We start from the raw sequence: 19,674 nt of genomic DNA, 5'->3' as shown, positions 1-19,674 counted from the left end.
ATCTTTTGTCGGTAGGGATCCTTCCGTCTCAGTTATTTTCATTCAACAGTCACATTTTTTTTTTTTTCATTGACATTCATGGAGACAATAGGTATAAAGATTTCGTTTTGTGAATAATGCGAGAATTATTTTATTTATGACAAGAGCAGAAATATTTTTTTAAAAAAATTCATTAAACGAGAGTTATTGACATCATAAATAATTCATATTATTATATATTTTTCGATATTAAATTTTAATATTTTTCATTCTACTTTTCTTCCTTTTTTAGAATTATTTGTATAATACGAATTGATTAACTCTTTACACTCGTAAAAGTAAATTATTCTTAATTAATTTTTTAATTCTCAGAAAATTTTATAACTATTCACTGGAAACCAAAACTCCTCGTTTTATTGCTTCAAGAAGTGAAATGCACAACTGTAAAAGGGTTTCTCCTTTGTTAAAGAGTAAGAAAAACTAATTTTACTCTTCTTTTAACTATGCAGGTTATTTTTTTCAAAATATCGAAATCAAATAATGTCAAATTCATTCTCCATCGATCTTAGAAAAGTGTCTCGATTACAAAAAAATCATTTCAATACAGGGTGGTCATAAAAGAAAATTTCCCCGCTATACGAACTCTTAGCGGCTTATCCGTTCAATCAATCTAAAAGAAATTTCAGATATTGTTATTTAAAGGTAGGTGCTCTAAACTGTGATGATTTTAAATAACAGAATTTTTAATAAACATAACTCTTATGGTTACGATTATAATGAAAAAATGTGAAAATATGAAAGATTTTTGAAAGGCAACATCTACTTTTTTTTCCTGCTTAAATTAATCAAGGCAGTGAAAGACAATAATGGAGCTGGAATGATACGTATGTAAAGAAAAGTGGCGGCGTAAAATATTTGGAAAGACCAGTGGCGGCACAGAGAATCATTGGTAAAGACCAACGATGACACAGAGAGAACGCACGTTGACACACTTTTCATGACTCGCGGGGATAGACAGCAGAAGCACAAAACACAGAACATTATTTGCAAGGCATAACTTGTGGAAAGCAGTGTGGGAAGATTGTTTCTTCAGTGAACTATTCGAATGTGAAAAGATGCAAAGAAACAGCGAGGTGAATTAATAAAGCTGTTTTGTCTGAACGAGAAAAATGTGGCCGAACTAATGTGAGTTTTTCTGCAAAATTAAGCTAAGACGAGGTCGAAGCTTCGTAAAAGCTGTAAATTGGTTGGTAAAAAAATTATGAAGGATTTTTTAACGTAATTTTTTTTCCTCATTCGATATACTGAAGACAGCGGGTAACTGGACATGTAAACTTCCAAGAACTGCGCTCACTAAGCCAATGAAAATCTTATGACATGGCACCAGAGCCTTCGCTAAAGTGACTACAGTGCAGCATCGCAATCGCATTCGTTCTCTTTCCATACTTCTTCGAAAAGGTGCTTTTCGCAGGTGTGAAACCACGCTGCCATCACAAGGGCTTGATAAACAACAATACTGCAGAATTATGTAATATCAAAATTTCAGCAGTGAAATGCCATTATTAATATTACGTGGATGCAAGATTTTACTGTTCCACACGTCGTCACTTGTATTCGAGAAGTAATGCATCAGAACTTTACTGATAAAGGAGTGATTTGATGATTCTGTAACTTAGTAGTTCGTAACCGCTGCAATCCCCCGACTTCACTCCGATGGGTTTCTGTTTCCGGGATTATCTGAAATCTGAAATGCACACATCATATCCACAAGATTTCTCAGAATTGAAAGCGTGAAGTTGTACCGATTCCTCCTGCAATGTTGCGTCCATCAGTGTTACCAATAATTTCTCGCAAGTGTTATCATCTGCGTAGGGGAATATGTTAAAAACTTATAATTCCAATAATTTACAGAAGTTTACTACTGTTACATAGAGTTTTTCTGTCTTATATTGTCATTAGTCCTTTACAAAACTTTTCTTCACAAATATTTTACGCCGCCAATTTGCGCCATGGCGTTGGACGTATTACTGACCATTAATGGCGTTGGACGTATCAGTCCAACGCCATTTAACTTCTCAACACGTGAATCCATTTTTTCCACAGTAATCATAACCATGTGTACTCTATCATTTTAAATCATTGCAAATTCGAGCTCCTACCTTCAAATAACAATATTTGAAATTTCCTATCAGTTGCTTTAGCTCGCTAGTGCTCATATATCCTGGAAACACTTTGTGATCGCCCTGCACATGCCGTTTATAAGATTCTATTGATATGAGAATTGTTTTTCTTCTAGCATGCTGATAGTTCTAGGCATCATAGTTGGCACCATTGTACAGTAAGTATTTCTTTCCATATATGTTTACAACGCTATGATTATAAAACACAGTGAAGAAAGAATATACTGAAACGAAAAAAAATGAACCCATTTATTGCTACTCCCAGAAAATTATTGTAATTTATGTCGACTGAGAAATATATTGTAACCTATATTTGGAATTTATTTTCGCAGAATAGACGGGTAAAAGCAGAAAGCAAAAAACTAAATAACGAAAAAAAAGGGCACCAGTGGGAATGTTCTCGCTTCTGTATTCATATATCTTAACTCAGTATGGCGCATTTTGTGTATACACAGCGAATAGTGTTAAATATGCATTTGGACGTCTTTCATTTTGAATAGAGGCTCAAAAATTCACTACAACTGTACACTTTTTGATGTCAACTCTATATATAAAAAAATACAATTAGCTAGCTTATTTGTTTTTAAGTTTTCGTATTCGCATATCCACAGTACACACTCATCGATAGTCAACCTGATGATGGTGTTAGTGTAGATGTAGATTAGCATTTACCATGGGTGTGATAATTTTGCTCGTCTTACTCAAAAAAACGTTGAGTTATCTCATTCACACTCACGAGGCTTAACAGATTTTCCAATGACATATTTCTTTCGAAATGTGGCGAAACGCTCTAGTTTTCGTGTAAAGATCAAGCACGAAATTTCATCTTTCTTGCTCTTAGTGTTTCTTTAGTAATGATGTCAATGAGCCGACAGACATACATTATTAAAAATTCATTTCTCTATCATTGCAAAGATGCCACATCAGTGAATAAAGCAAACATAACAACAGAAATGTTGAGGAAAAGAATGAAGTCACGCTGCGCGATGAAGGACAGCAGTATAAGAAAAATGGACTGGAGAATATTAACTCCAATGTAAAATATTGAGGAAACACTTGCATCCCTTAGCCGCTGTGGCACGTTTCATAGGGACTGCAGACAACAACTGTTTTTGAGTAAACTTTCCTGAAAGTCAACGCTAAGTCGCTGATTTCCCATGCTCAAAGGCAACCTCTAAAGTGCTAGAAAATACCTCATAGCTGAATGCCATCTGCTCCAAGAGATTCACTTATTTTCAATGCTGATAATGGAGCATTTCACATAATTACTTTTATTTTATTTTCTTCTTTGTCGTTATATACAAAGAATTACTTATAAACAGAAAAGAAACTTCAAAAAATTCGCCCTTGAGATTTATATAGTATATCTCCGTGTTTCTGATGTCTCTGAATTAAATAAAACCATTCTTCTAATGTTTTTTTTTTTTTTTTGTAAACAGCGATAATTAATTATTTTTCAAAAGTTGAATGCATGGAAAACCTGTCTGCCGATTCCTATGCATGTGTACACAATATCAACGAAATCCAAACAATTCGAAGAATGAAATTCGGAATACAGAATTATAGATTGGCACAAAATGTTTTATTATAAGGCCAATGAACACCAACAATCGGTCTGTTTGTGTGAATGCGATAGTTCTGAAAGAAGAAAGAAGTTCATGAAAGAAGTTCGATTACTTTCAAGATTGATATCAAATTTTATGTTCAGTCAAAAGAAAGGAAGACATCCGGAGAATTTACCGTTTTTTTTTTTTTTTTTTTTTTTTTCATTCTACTAGGATGCATAAAACACACCAAAGTATGTTGATATATCAGAAAGCGCAGAGTTCATTCCTAGTTATAAGAAGATTATACCATTTCGTAATGTGCATGCGCCACAACGCAGCGCTTCCTGTACTCATGCGCATTCAACTTGTTAAAGTAATAAAAACTGTCACAATGGACATTGTGACAATCATCCGTGGATTTTCATTGTTTCTCAATAACGTGCATGCCCTTGTTTGCAAATTTTTTTTATTGTTCTTTGCCTCGTGCTTATTTACAAATAATTAGTATAAAGTAAAAGTATATTGTCATTTATTTTTATTGTGAGTTTTTGGAAGTCACAGTCAGACGTTCATTGCGAATCAAAACTCATGGCCAAAGCTTCGAAGGCTAGTAGATTAGGAATTCGACTAGGAATTCAATACCGGTATACCGAATACCGGTATTTTGGGCCCTTTGTACAATTTTGTAATACCGGTATTCACAAGTTTAAATACCGGTTTTTCGGTATTTACTAGAAATTTTTAAAATTGTCTCCACTATATGTTCAGGTATCGTGAACATTGCAAAATAGTATAAGTTTTTGTTTTTATGACTCCCTAACGGGCGAAATTAATTAGTTAATTAATGGATTAATTAATTTCTTAAATCTCAGTTAGCGAAACCTGGATTATCCCCGAAAGAAAATATTGTATCCATAACGACTGATGGGGCAACAATTATGAAAAAAGTTGGAAAATTGATTGGTGCAAATCAGCAGTTGTGCTATGCACATGGAATTCAATTAGGAGTAATTTATGTATTATACCAAAAAAAATAAACAACAGAAGAATCCAAATACTGTGGATATAGAAATTTCGGATTCCAACTTTGAAAAGAGTAAGAGTGAGAGTGATATTGACAATGAAGATAATGACAATGTAATTGTTGAAGAAAATATTGCTAATGAGGATGAAATATTAACCTATCAAGAATTGCTTCCTATAATTTATAAAATTCGAAAAATTGTTAAAATATTTAAACGTTCCCCTACAAAAAATGCCATATTACAAAAATATATACTAACTGAAAATAAAACAGAATATATATTAATATTAGATTCTAAAACACGTTGGAACAGTTTACTCCTAATGATGAAACGATTTTTGAAACTAAGAAATCCAATCCAAAAAGCAATAATCGACTTAAACCTGTAAATTAATTTTTCAGATAGTGAATTCGACTTAATATCCAGAACTATATCAGCTCTACTTCCAATAAAACTGACTATTGAGGCATTATGTCGGAGAGATTCTAATTTATTAACAGCTAATGCAACAATAAATTTCATGTTGCAGTCACTGAAAGAACAGCACACATTAGTATCTGAAGAATTATATATTACATTGAAAAATCGCACAGAAGAAAGGCATACCGAAATAGAAAATGTGGTTATGGTATTTACATAATTCTAATGATTTTAAAAATGAAAATGAAAAGAAAAGAAAATAACCAATTCAAATCTGATTAAGTTAGAGTAAAGTTTCTTTAAAAAAATTTTCCCACAAACCTATCCACAGTCAGAATTCGGTTCAATTATCGAAGATTATGATGTCACTACTGTCGATAGTGAAAAGGAATTGTCTTTTGAATAAAAATTAGAATTAGCGATAAATAAAAAAATTTCAACGAACCAAAATACAATACAGAAATCAGCTATACACAAAACCATCCGACGAGAAATCGATTTATTTGAAGATGAGGGATTTAGAGGTAAATACTTGGAAAAAGTATATCACGCATTGCTAACAGTACCACCAACTAGCGTAGATGCCGAAAGAGTGTTTTAGACAGCTGGTAATTTTCACACAAAATTATTTTTCATGCTTAAAGACAGTACAATTGACGCATTATGTTTTTTAAGATCACATTTCAAAAATTTGTAATAGTACCACAAACTGAATAGTGATATTTACACTTTTTTTGAAATTTAAATAAATAAGATGTTTCTTTACTTTTTTGTGATTATATACTGTTATAATTTATAAGTTACAAATTATTTTTTCTGATATTTACACTCTTTAAGAAAACTGGCAAATAAAAAAAGAAACATCTGTGTTTTCTTTCTTTTTCCAAAATTTCTAATACCGGTATTAAAACCGGTATCCCGGTATTAAGATTAAAAAAATACCGAATACCGGTATTGAAATTTTGGTCCGGTATTGCAATCCCTAGCGACGACCAACACCTTTTTTTGCAAAGAAATGCATGAGTTGAAAATGGCTCATTGTGGCTCATTGATCAGAAATGGGTTTGAAAGGAAACAGTTTGTTTTCTGACAGCATAGATAACAAATTTTTTTAGAGCAAGGTTGCAGTTATCATTATTATAGTTATTAATTCTCCTTAGTATATCACCTCGTCCACAAGCGGTAATATTAGTTTGAAAGCCTCACTGGCACATATTTTCGGACGTATTCCGTCAAGGAACTCATCAATCGAATATTCGTTGATGCAGCCTTGAAATTGTATGTAATCATTGCCACGTTGTTCGCGAAATCAGTTCTGAATATCGATTGTAAGCTTTGATGTGAAGAAATATATGTTGTCGATGCTGCAAGGAAACAATTCATGCTTTCTTTCAAGTTGATTTCTTATGATGGTGTCACAATAGATCACATCCACCTTATTAAAAAAAAGTAAATATTTGTCGCAGTCTACTATCCTAAAAGTCTTGTGAATGAGTTTTCATCCACTCTGAACGTCTGGCAGTTTTCAGGTACATTTCTTTAATAATAACAACTCTTTCATTTGTTCTTTCAGTTTCACTCATTCCAGGGAGATGTTGCCGCAATTCACGCCGAAAGCGTTTTTCCTCTTTCTCTTGCCACCGTAAGTGAACGAAATGCATTCCGAAAGCTACTTTTATCTAACTATCTATCCATCTCTCTATCAGCGATAGTGTACGCAAGTTGATCTGCGCTTCGTTTTTCCCCTGCCAGGCCCTTTAAAGAGTAAAGCATTAAAATAAAATTTTCATTAAATTCTTGATTGATTTTAATACAAAATACAAAATTTAGTGGCTGTACTCAAACACTAAAAAAACGAGGCTTTGATGTAGTTATATTGTGTTGTAGTAAAAGCCACCACTGTTTTTAGGAAAACTTTAAAAAAAAAATCCGGCAGAATTTTATGGATATATTAAAAGCAGGTCATTAAAATGATTTTTATTCGTATAAATATTTTCTTAAACATTTTCAACAGAAAGATTATATTTCAATCCCTTTGAACTATCACAAGAGACTGTGATTTGTTGTAAATTTGCAACTGATTTAGTCGATTTGTGATATATAATTTAATTAATAATCCAATCTACTTTCTTGGCGGGATATTTTCGCACAATATATCTCCTTTTTGTACTATCATACTGCTTAGATAGCGAATTTTGGTCTGCTAATGGTAAAGTCAGTACAAGCAAGGGCTACAAAAGAAGTCGGTCCTTTAACTTTGCAGAAAATTTAAAATGAAAGCGCTAACAGTTAATCTACTAAATAGCGTCGCATTCCAACGTTAACCTTGAGTTTTCACTTTCATTTTTGCTTTCCAACACATTCCATCGCTATTTTATGAATTTAATTATAAATTATTTAATACTCCATAATGTAGCGCCCTCGGCAATTTTATTTTACATTTCGAAAATGGAAGAATATTAGGTTTAGATGAAATGTTGGCTGGATTTAATACATTCCCTTACTAAACTTACTTCGTTTTAGATGTTGCAACAAGCTCGCAGAGATCATTATTTTAGGTATTCTTAGAAAGAGATTATAAAACAAAATGGCCTCCCACGTGAGCGCTTTTCACGTCTTAGAGGTGCATGGTTATTCTTCATTCATTTGTCAAAATCATTGTTTTTATATCTAATAGATTGAAGCAATAGAAATAATACATTTGAAAGAAAATGTACGTCTTGCCTTTTCACTGTATTGCACAATACGTCGAGTCAAGAGTTGATGAGTAGTTCAAACGCAGGGAACATTTTTTTAAAATCTGACTTTAAAAATTATAATAATGACTCGTGGCTTTTTTTTTTCTTTCAATATTGATATTTATGTTGGTGGATTTGAACAATAAAAGAGCTAAAAATTCTTTACGAATCTGAAGCGTGCTTTCCCACCATCGAAAAAGAATTCTCAGGAACCATTCTAATAATACGATGCGATTAAGTCGGTTTGTAAATAGAGAAAGACAGCTTCCCTGTAGGTCACTTTTGAAGTCATCAATATTCGTCACCCTATTGATTCAAATGACTCATCGTAATCACCGAATGAGGATTGAGACATCTGGTGTAGCCGGGATCTCTCCGCATATTTTCAGTTTCAACCAAAATAAGTCTCGTTTAAGGGCACTTCTTTGCAATTGTTGATTTATTTTTAAAATTCTATTTCTTTTCGGACGCTAATAACCTTTGATGAAATCACAGGATCCCTACCGAGAATCTGATATCCGCGTAATCTGCATATCAATTATTTTTATTGCTCACATTTCACAAACGCATGCAATTATTTTCTTAAAGCTGTAAATATTCTAAATGATGTCATTGTTCTCTTTTTTCAGAATTGTGCTAGAATCTTCGTACTCACTGCACGACCGAGCCTTTTTCAGCAATCTGGGAACTATCGTCCTGTATGCAGTAGTTGTAAGATCTGAATCTCTTATTTTACCTCTCATTGACTACACTTCTCTTTGAATGACGAATGCAAATATTTTAATCACCGACCACTTACTCTCACATAAATCGAAATTTAATTTCAATTGTATTTTGAAAATGCCTTAAATAGCATATTGCTTTATTTCATCGGTTTCTAGATTATAGTTTTCATGAAAAAAAATTGGAAAATCTCAGTTAATTTGTGTTTATAAAATTATTAGTCTTCAGTCGACCGTACAAATATCTAATAAAAAAATGGAATGTTAAAATCTTTTAGAGTGTCTTCGAATTCAAACGGATGCAAATTTCGAAGAATGTCGTTATTTCCAAAAGATATACTGGACTTTATAAAAGCATTTTTAGAAAAGCAAGTTTATTACTTTACTAAAAATTTAATTTTTTTTTTTTTGTTTGTCATTTTTATCTTCTCTTTAATATTTTATGTATAATCCAATTTGAAAAAAAACAAATTAATTTTCCTAAATTTATAACCAATTACAAACAAATTTAGAATAAGTTTCTATAAGATATTTTACACTACCTTGTTAATAAAATTGAAAATTAATTTATGATAATTTTATGAATTGTTATATATTAACCACTAATTAATTTTCGTGATACAAAATTAACAGATAATTAAATTTTAAGAATACGCACATGTACAAAATAACAGAATTGTAACCATCAAGATGTGAGTGAAAATTCCGTTACAAAATTTCTTCTTTACAAACATGAAGCTAATTGAATAAAAGTGCACAAAAATATTTTTATTTTAAACTTCGTATGTTTCTATACGACAATCAGCGTGTATTCTGTTAAAAAAATATTTTCATTCCATTTTCTTTGGTGATATAGTGACAAAGTTTAATATGATTTGAACAAAAACTGATACAGATCGATCATTTTGTGTAAAATCAGCATTGCACATTTCATCCATGTAGCTGTTTGCGTATTAGAGAAAGCGTTATACGAAAAATAGCCCGACTGATCGTCGTTTCATCTAAAATCCGCCAGTTTTGGGTTTAAACCCAGAAAAAATCCAAAATTCCTCAAAATGATGAGCTCCGATTTTGGATGATTTCAGCATTTTCTCACCGCATTCGGTATTTTCCGTTATAGCATGACAGAAGCAGCTCAGAGGGCGTCCACTTACACAACGTACTGAGGATGAGTGTTCCGGATTCTAAATCCTGCCGGGTATAAGAAAGCCATTGGTCCGTGCCTTGTCTCGGGGCTTATTGAATAATGCAGACCATATTCAAATGGGAGAGATGGGCCTATCCACCACCCCCCTTCCTCGATCTGCCAAGCGTCCTCGCTTCGAACCAGATTGAGAGCTCACCTGTGATTTCGGCCTCGCTTTGACATTGCACATACTTTCATTCTTTCCGGAAAGTGCAGAGTGCTTCAGAAATTTAGAACAACCTTAAAAATCAATCACTGCAATCGAAAGAAGCCGTTTGTGTAAAACACAAGAGAATGATTATTATTTATCACAGAATCAGAATTTATAATTTAGATGCTTTACAATTTAAAGAGACTCGATACTCAAAAAAAAAAAAAAAAAAATCCATAATTTTCAATAAATGTTTCAAATTTTGTGATAGATAGATGTTGATTGTGCTGAAACTTAAATTTCTAAAATAGCTTTCAGATTCAAAAGTTACAAAATTAAATATTTTAAATTTTAAAAAATATTAAGCTTCTTATCGTAAAATTTTCAAAAAAATTTCTCTAAATTTTTTTAAGGGATCTCAAAATATATTTAGCAGAATTAGGGATTGATTAATATAGATATTTGATATCTATATTAGTTTCTAAAAAAAAGTTGCTCAAAAGGTTGTAAATTTTTTTGGAAAATATGTGATTTTTTTTACTATAAACATTTTTAGAAAATTTTGTATCAAAATGTTTACAAATCCATCCCTAATTCTATTAAGCATGCGTTTAAGAGTGAGCAAAGAATCTTTCATGCAATTACAGCAAAATGTCATTGACTCATTTTGTAGCAAACAGAATTTTGGAAAAAAATTAAACAGAAGTAAACAGATTTAAAGTTTTCGCCACACTAACATTGTAATAAAAGCAGCTCATATTAAGCTGGTTTTTTCTCAGAACAATAATATGGCATTTTCAAATTCTAACTTTTCAATTTTATTAGTATATATTATTATCATATTTATTAATGTCCATTATCGTATATAGGTATTATTAGAAAAAAAATTAGAAAATTTTTCACTTTTTTTATTTATTAAGATTTTTTTTTCGTCATTTATTAATCATATAAAAATCAACAGTTCTGATCATATATTGATCAACAGTTTTTCATCAATGTTAATCAGCAGTTCTGTTTATCAGATATCTATTAATACACAGCGAAAATTATAATCCATTTGATTGAAATTCAAATGAAATGAGTCATTTTGAAGATGATTATAATAGCCAGTGACAAATTCAACCAAAAAGTAAAAGCGAAAGCAGTAAACAAAGATTTAACCTTTTCAGTATCAAGCAACTGTCCTGATTTTTATATCGTGGACAAAATTAAGCGACCTATCTACTTGCGCAAAAAATATGTTGGATGTAAACACTGAAATTGAGCCTGGCACTTGATATCGCGTTAGACGAAATAGTTCCATATTTCATTAAATATTTGTCCGATTGTTTTGAAACTTTCAGATTAATAAGTCAAAGATTCAAGGATTATTTTTCACTCAAAATTGGAAAATCGATATTTTCGTCGATGTTCCGATATTATCAGTCCCTTTAAATCACAAGAAAAATTTTGAAATTGTGATACAGCTAGGACTATAAATGCACTGTCCTAGGAACTTGAGAAATTCTGAAGTTGTTGTCACTTATAGTCCAGATTTTTGGTTTCTGAGGAAATCGATGCACATGATCTGGGGAAAGAATCTCGCGCCAGGAAAAGCTCACGTCCCTTATATTCTCGATAAAAATGACGTCTTGCGTGCTGGGCGCAGTTTAGCCAAAGATGGCTCTTGTGCAAAAAAAAAAAAAAAAAAAAAAATTAACCAACCAAATTAAAATCTTGCGTGCTGAATAGTGTGCTCTAGATGAGAGAAATGGATGCATTGAAGCGCTTATATTCGGAACGAAAGGAGAGTTGCATGAGTTAATTTCTAAATATTTAAAGCACAGCGTCTTAAGTTTTTCCTTAAACTAATCTTTATTCACGATTCCATCGAGGCTAAAAGTATTCTTGGTACTAATTATTACTTTTAGAATACCGAGAGAAAACTGAACTGATAAGGCGCGTGGCCAAATAAAATCCGTTCAGCATAAATAAGTAAAGAAGAAACAAAAAACTGCATATGCATTCTTAATGTATATAAACATAAATGAAACTTATGACAGTAAAGGCAACAAGAGCCTGTGGGAAAGATTAAAGGTTATTTATTCTATGAAGATATCGCGTCTCCTTTCATTGATTATGATGAGGAATTGATGATTCCCATAATGAATCATCAATTTCTCGTCATAATCAATTCACGAAGAATCATCATTCGTGGCGAATTTTCGCACCAACTTCACACATTTTCAACGCAGCGTGAAATATTTCTTGTTTCTGTGATCTGGAACACCTTTGTCAGAGTAAGTCAAATCTATTGTGCGAATATAAACTAACCCTTGGTCCCAAAGAGGCCGTACCCGGTGATGTAGTGGGAGATTTTTGGATTGAAAAATTTCGATTTATGTTCATTTGGCCAATGAACAAAGTTTGATTCATTGCCTCGAGTATAAGAAAATAAAAGAAGGAGATGTTACGGTCAATGTGAATAACCGGTTATTATTATTACTGACCGATCATTATAATTAATAACTGGTTTGGTTATTCCCAGCAATTCACAGCAAGCAGACATCGTAAAGCAGCATCCTGAATTTCGCTTAAAAAAACAGAAAAGCAGTTATTTGCTTTCCGATGGAACTTTGTAAATATTTATCAAAATCAGTGTAACGATTAAGAAGCCAGTTTACTTCATATGAGCGGAAGTTTTCATGGTTTCACTGATTGAAAGAACTATTCTGTGTGCTGGTTTGCAAAGAACAATACTTTTCTTCCCTCCGAACAATGAGTTTTCAATGACTGGTGGTTTCCAATTACATTGGGGAATACGATCGATCAGGAATCAAGACATTCTCAGCCGTGCATTCTGTAATTTTATTTCCCTGATCCTGCTGCGCCCGTTTACGTGAGGGAAGAACATTTCCATCCAATTATCTTTAACAGTTTAAAGAATCGTCACGTGACTTTTTGTGCTATTAATAATTTGCTACGAAAACGAAGCAATATCAAGAATTAAGAATCGTTTTTGTATTATTTTGAGAAAAACACTTTATCAGAAACTGACCGCTTCAGAAAAAATTTGCTGATCGTGTGCTGTATCTGATGTATAAAAAAAATGTATATAGTTTTTAAATTGTTTAGAATTTTAGTTCCATTAATGTATTTATTCTTTTCAGGGAACCATTCTTAACTGTTTCATCATCGGTGAGTAGGGATTTATATTTTTCCGATTCTGAAAATTAAAATGTCCTGTTCTTTCTACTTTCAATGATGTCTTTTCTAATGAAATATTGCTCATCGCTGTAAATTCGCATTCTGGTTTTAATAATTTATGTCCTCCGCATTTTTTTGCCATCTTTGTTCTAGAAGTGCAAAGAGCTGAAAGGCATTAATAGTTGTTGTGCCACTTCTTTTCATGAGCCTTGTACCTTGCTATCAGAATAATATTAAACTTTAAGTAAGGATATTTTAGTTTAATTCGTGCAAATATTTTTTCTTGAAATTTAAAATTTCTGTTAAAAAGTATATTTATCTAATACTTAACCCTCTCCCTGAAACTATCTCATATACTTTCTAATAAATGTATTTGTGTGTTATTAGCCGTATGCCACTGGCGAATAATAATTATGAGAGAGATCATTAGCGTATGATCTTTGGCGATTAATCGCTGGGACAAGATCGATACTCAAGCAATAGAAGTCTGAAAGGCAATTTTGAACTTCAAAGATTGAAACTCAAATTTGTCACACATTAATAACTGCAATCGCAAAATCCCATATTAAATTTTATATTTAAGTCAATGCGTTTTTCTGTTGTTTCAGCTATTGTGTTACATGTTTGCAAAAGTACAATTTGCAATAGACATATTTAACTCCAAACTTAATTCGAATCTACACATTAGATGTTAAATCTGAATATCAAATTTTATCTATCTCCGTTTTGTAGTTATCATGTAGCTTACATTTGAACAATCGATTTCCTTTGAATGGACTTCGCCCAAAATTTGTTAGAAATCAACAGATCTAATGTGAATATCATATATTGAATTTCATACATTTAGTTTAAACCTTTTTTTGCGTTATCGTGTTCAGAGACAGGCAGACAGACTTAATTCCAAAAATATGTTTTTCGGACCCAAGAAAATCTGAAATGCAAAGATTCGTCAAAATCTCGACTTCGAATTTTTAAGCATTATAATACTTCCTTTTTGATGCTTCGTATACCAGGAAGTAAAAACTGAACTTCATGGTGTTCATCATGAAGTTCAGCTGAACAGTCAGTCGGAGTGTATCGGAACTTCCGACCAGCTTCAATTGACAATTTCCAAATGAGAAGCAGCAGCGCGGTCAATCAAATAAATGGCCTGTTATTGCTTATTCAATGATTTTGCTCCGTTCATTACCAACAGGCCACCTCGGCCAACAAAGTCTCGGCTTCGGAACCGGAGGGTTTCTGGTTCGAGAACTAATTCCACCGAAAAACCGCCGTGTAAAAGGATCTGGTGCAAGTTAAATCCGTTGGAGCTAAACAGCTTCTCACTGGTGTGGTGCGGAAGTTTGTAGAAGGGGTGTCAGCATAGGGTCTTCCTCGTCATCTGACCACGGTTCAGAATTACAAGGTCCGTACCAAAAAAGCCCTAGTGTTGCTCGAAAACGAGACCCTCCTGATAGTTGCAAAAGTTATTTTCATTTGAGTAACCGTTTTTTACCTTTTATTTCAATCTTTCTCTTTCTTATTCTAATAAGTTCGGGAATTATTGTTATCTTTTTTAAATGTCATCTAACTCGAATGAAGAACTGAATCCTGTATCAAGCAAAATTCTAAAATCTTAACATCCTCTACTCATTTACCAAATTCAAACTGCGGTTATAGTCAATAACTGCAATTCTCAGTTGCAGAATTTAGACATAGAGCTTCTGGAGCGTCACATACATTAACATTAGTAGGTGTGATTTTTTACTTAACCTTTCGTTAGGTGCTGTTATTATCTGTTTCATCTAGGCATAACAGTCTCCAATTCACTTTCTCTATTTTTTATATGTAATTTCTTAGTCTTCAGATTTTAGAATTAAATATCTCAAATATATTTGTTATTATATATCATCTTGTTTTCTAAGTAAAGAATTAAATATCTAAAAGCATTTCTCATAATAGTTCTGGCTGCACCTTTTAGAAGCCTCGGAAATTGTACTAGTATTGTCAGACTAATATTAAATTATTATTCATCAATTTCGAACAATAATTGAATTGTCGGATAAATTATACTTGTAAGAAATAGTGACAATAGTATAGAATTTAAAATATGTAAATACAAAATTTAAAAAAAACTTTGATTGGTGCGGTCTGATTGCTGGAACTGGGGCTTTCGACTTTTTTCAATTAGAAATATAACGTAAATTCAAGTGAAATGCGGATTCGCTCGCATCTAACACAAGATTAAAGGAGACTAAATTTTCTGGAAATGGTACATTACAAAATTCTTTTGTCTGAAAAATAACCGGTGAATGGAAACATTCGATATTTTCCCCGTTTCCAATTTTGTGCAACTAAGATAGAAACATGAGAATGTGTATAAGCGATGGCGGCAACAAGAGGGACGGAATGTGAAAATGAATGAATCCGCAGATACTTTAAAATGTTGTTTTTTTTATAAATGTGGTAAAAATTTATTATTGCATTCTGATGTCATTGCATTTGAACACTGCCGTCTCGATAATTTTTTTTCTCAAACGCTAAGAACAAACTAATGATTAATTTATTTGTATTTATCCTGTGTTTCTTTGCTCTCCTGAAAACTGAATGCTTGAACTCCTCAGGGCTGGCCATGTACGGCCTGACTGCATACGAGGCGGTGGGCGGAATCCACCTGCACCTGGTCGAGTGCCTCGTCTTCAGCGCCCTCATATCGGCTGTCGATCCCGTCGCGGTGAGTACTCTTCGTCTCTCTTCTCTTCGGCACGTCCACAAAATAAGTTCTGTTTACCGATTGAAAGAGCACAAAATGTAATGGAGCAAAACGTTTTACTACTAACTAGCTACATGCTTTACATTAGATTTTAATCTAACTGTTACTCCCAGCATTGTAGCGCAATACCATATTTGTATCAACGTATCGAAAAGACAATGTCATCAGTGATAATAATTAGGTGGAAACAGTTCTTTCAGAGCATGAAATCTTTCTCCACAAAAGACGAGCACGAAATTTCAAAAGCTTGAGAGAAAGCAAGGTCTGGGATATAAGGGAGTATTTCCCAACCAAATCTGCAATAAATTGAAAGCCGTATGGTAATGTGACGAGCGCATCGATTTTCTCAAATTTTATCGCAAATAACTACGTAACATTTGCCTTGTCTTGGTCTGGCTAATGGTTCAAACTAACCGGAGCATATGCGCCCTCCTGCGGTATTAATTGGTAATGAAACATATTTTCTGAAGCTGGTGGGCATCAAATGGTATGTGAGATGTCTCACTTTTGATTACCAATCAAAACTTTGAATGAATGGAAAGAGTTGTAATGAACTACAAATCTGAAAGAAAGGCCTCGATGGCTGTGTTACCTCGTCGTCTGCCATAAGTTGGAATGATGATAACTCATTGTTAAAAGACAGCTAAATGGGACTGGGTAATGTGATTATTTTTAATCTGAAATTTTCTCTGCTCTTTTGAATATCCTATGAACATAATAATAAAATAACAACACTTGTAACTCCGATTTATTTTGGTCTGTTCCAAATTAAAATCAAAGATTACTAAAAACTATTTCTATTTCTGAACTGTTTTCGTTTATTAAACATATCCAAAACTTTACTTGATGGTAAGTAAATAATTTTTAAATCTCCATTCGCTCGAGTAACTTACAACTACTGTTACATTGGAATAAAAAGGCAATAAGAAATTTTCTGCTTTTTCTAAAAACTCTGAATACACTAGATATGGAATATACGGGATAGTTTGTAGTAATATTGCAAAGTAGCTAGTACGAAGTACTGCTTGTTGTGTCCAATACTATAGAGAACACTTGAGAAATAGGAGGAAAAAATCTCGTCTAAAAGTAGTGTTCCGTGCCATCCAATGTAGGGTCTTTTATAATACAATGTCCGGTCATTTCTGGACTTTTTAGAAGTTATACTTAATCTAGTGAATGCTAGCAAATGACAAGCGACCCGTAAGTTTCCAATTCATGGAACAGTAATTACACAAAAACGCGTGAGACCAGATCCTCGACTTGATTCACAGAGATGGGATGTGTACATTGATTTGCTATTCTTTTAGGTAATCGCAGAGAATACTATAATTAAAACAAAGTCATGGTTAAGTTGCAGAGGCCGTCATCACGCTTGAATCACAATTCAAAGTGATCATTGAGGATGCTCGTTACAAAGCTCTCGCTAAAGCATCTCCCTTGTTATCGCATGAGTTGACACTGTGGGCCTGCATGAAGGATCTCGATTCTTCATTGAGCAATCAACACCATTTAGAAGTTATTGCACATAAGACTGGACCAACTTTTAAATTCAACGCGGAATTCCAATATACATGTGACCACAGGAAAAAAAAATGAATTTTTGAATTCGATATTAAAAAGTCAGATATGAAAATAAAGTATCTCTCAAATGATAAGAAAAAAAAAATTCGTTGAGAAACTCCTACGAATCTGCTAGTTCAAACATTCCAATACTTAATTAGTAACAGTTTTGACATTAGTTATGTTTAAATAGAATATAATTTAAAACATTCCAACATATTTTACCGCCTCAGTAAATTGATTTTTTTTTCTCACATATTTATTGATTCACATTAGATACTAAATTTTTGTTTCATTAATGTTAAGCGTTTAAATTAATCAGGCTTACTAGTTTAAAAAAAGAAGCGACTGATGCTTTTTGATTCTTTATCTTTTATAAAACAACACTCAGCCGTCTAATCCTCATAGGAATTCCGTGCCTTCAAATTCGTCGACAATCTGAAACCCAACAACTCAAATTAACGGCACGCAGAAAGCTGCGAATCGTTTTAGACGTTTTGCGCATTTCTGACAGCACTGTATAGTCATTTTAAGTACAACTCAAAACTATTTTTCCTATTACAAATGGGTATAACTATTTAATGAATAATGATGCAAGGAAGAAATTTACGGAGAGGAATAAAATTTATTTTATTCCTCTAAATTTATTTAATATAGCTTAGAGATGTTGTATGAGACTATTCTAAATGACATTGATATCTACTTTGTGATCGAATTACTTTCTGATTCAAAGACATATCTAAATCACTAACATCGAACTGTTGTTTGTGGAGTATACAGCTTCCTATTGTCTTCGTATGTCGATTGCAATTTTTGATTTTTCAAAAATCGCAAATTTTTATAATAAATTTCTTTTAACGTTCTCACCCCATTTTTTTTTTCTTTTGCTCATAAGCCGTATTCCCAAAGAGCCGATGCTCTTTACTACAATCCCACAGTCTGCGCTTGTGGAGCAGAGTTGGCAGTATCGCTGACGAAATCTTTTCCGCATTGTTACGACAGAACATATCTCAAACTCCATCATCGTTCGGGATCTATTCCGATTCACTACACTCTGTATAGTTAATAAAATTTTGAATTTCCGTGCCCTCAATAGGCAAGTCAAAAATGAATACTCCAACACACCCTGAGGCCCACGGAAAAATCTTAATGATCGTAACACCACGACAGCATAGGCAAGAGCTATAATTGAGTCCTAAGGACCATGGTGGACGGTAATTGTGCAACCTCCTTTGTAGGAAACCCCTTTCGTCATCGGTAAGAGACCCCGTGCCATTTCTGCACCCATAATGCAGGTGATGACCAACCGTCTCACCTGGAGTTCTCATCCCCATATCTGAGGTGCTCCCAGGAGAGGATATCCTCTCTAGGTAACATTTATCTTTGCGCCCTTTGCTTATTAAATAGTTTTATATATGCCTGTAGTGGTGGCAATTGTTTTAAATCGCCCTGTAAATCACTCCGCAATTTGCCTTTTTATTAAATAGTATCAATTTCTTTAGGATCATGCTTAGAGTCAAGTAAGTGAGTGCAAGAATACATCGCAAAACTTTGCCATTCTATCTACTTGAGTTGTCGTGAAAAACAATTACATCTAATCAAATTTTTCTGCTTTCTTTATTTTTTTCTAATAGGTTCTAGCTATTTTCCAAGAGATTGGGGTCAATAAGAATTTATATTTTTTGGTGTTTGGAGAATCCTTATTAAACGGTAAATTAACTGATTTGTCAGTAACCATAATTAACTGTTTGCTTTTCAATATGCTTGCACCTTTCTACATGCACGCACGCAGTCTGCCTAATAAATTCGCAACAATAAAAATTAAGAACCGGTAAACAAATGCTTCGCAACGCTCTTCTTTTGGCCTCAATCGTGAGCAAACGTGGCGAAGTCTGATGAGAAGAAAAAGCAGCGTAGTGAAGTGTAGCCAGAAACAATCACTGCTGGATGCGCCAGATCATGGTTCAATTTTCGTACTCAGTTTTCTTCGTCTCCCGTCTCAGATGCCCGTCAGAATCACACGTTGAAATTAATCAATTTATATTCAACTCATCTGCGACATTTTGTGCCTAGATCATCTGGAGATCGTTCATTTCGGGTGATGACCGAGATGCTTAAACCATTTAAAAACAGATATTTCCATTAATTCAATGGGCGGCATTTTATAAATTTTTTAAAAAAATTATTCGCTAAAAACTTGCTGATCCTCCATTTTGCATGGACTATCC

At 33.2% G+C, this 19,674-nt stretch overlaps 1 protein-coding gene across 5 annotated transcripts in view; it reads left to right on the top strand.

The window, feature by feature from the left end:
* The window catches only part of LOC129968736 (Na(+)/H(+) exchanger beta-like), a 149,608-nt gene that overhangs the window by 84,005 nt on the left and 45,929 nt on the right, over positions 1-19,674 (top strand). For all 5 annotated transcript variants that reach the window (XM_056082933.1, XM_056082934.1, XM_056082931.1 and 2 more), the window contains 6 exons: positions 2,276-2,317; positions 6,725-6,793; positions 8,519-8,600; positions 13,098-13,125; positions 15,738-15,847; positions 19,081-19,156. In XM_056082933.1, the coding sequence (XP_055938908.1) occupies positions 2,276-2,317; positions 6,725-6,793; positions 8,519-8,600; positions 13,098-13,125; positions 15,738-15,847; positions 19,081-19,156 (407 nt within the window). The remainder of the gene's footprint in view (positions 1-2,275; positions 2,318-6,724; positions 6,794-8,518; positions 8,601-13,097; positions 13,126-15,737; positions 15,848-19,080; positions 19,157-19,674) is intronic.

The sequence above is a fragment of the Argiope bruennichi genome, chromosome 5 (genome assembly GCF_947563725.1).
Source record: "Argiope bruennichi chromosome 5, qqArgBrue1.1, whole genome shotgun sequence".
In the NCBI taxonomy this organism is placed as follows: domain Eukaryota; kingdom Metazoa; phylum Arthropoda; class Arachnida; order Araneae; family Araneidae; genus Argiope; species Argiope bruennichi.
Note: the sequence above shows the minus strand (reverse complement) of the source record. Positions and strands in the feature narration are given on the sequence as shown.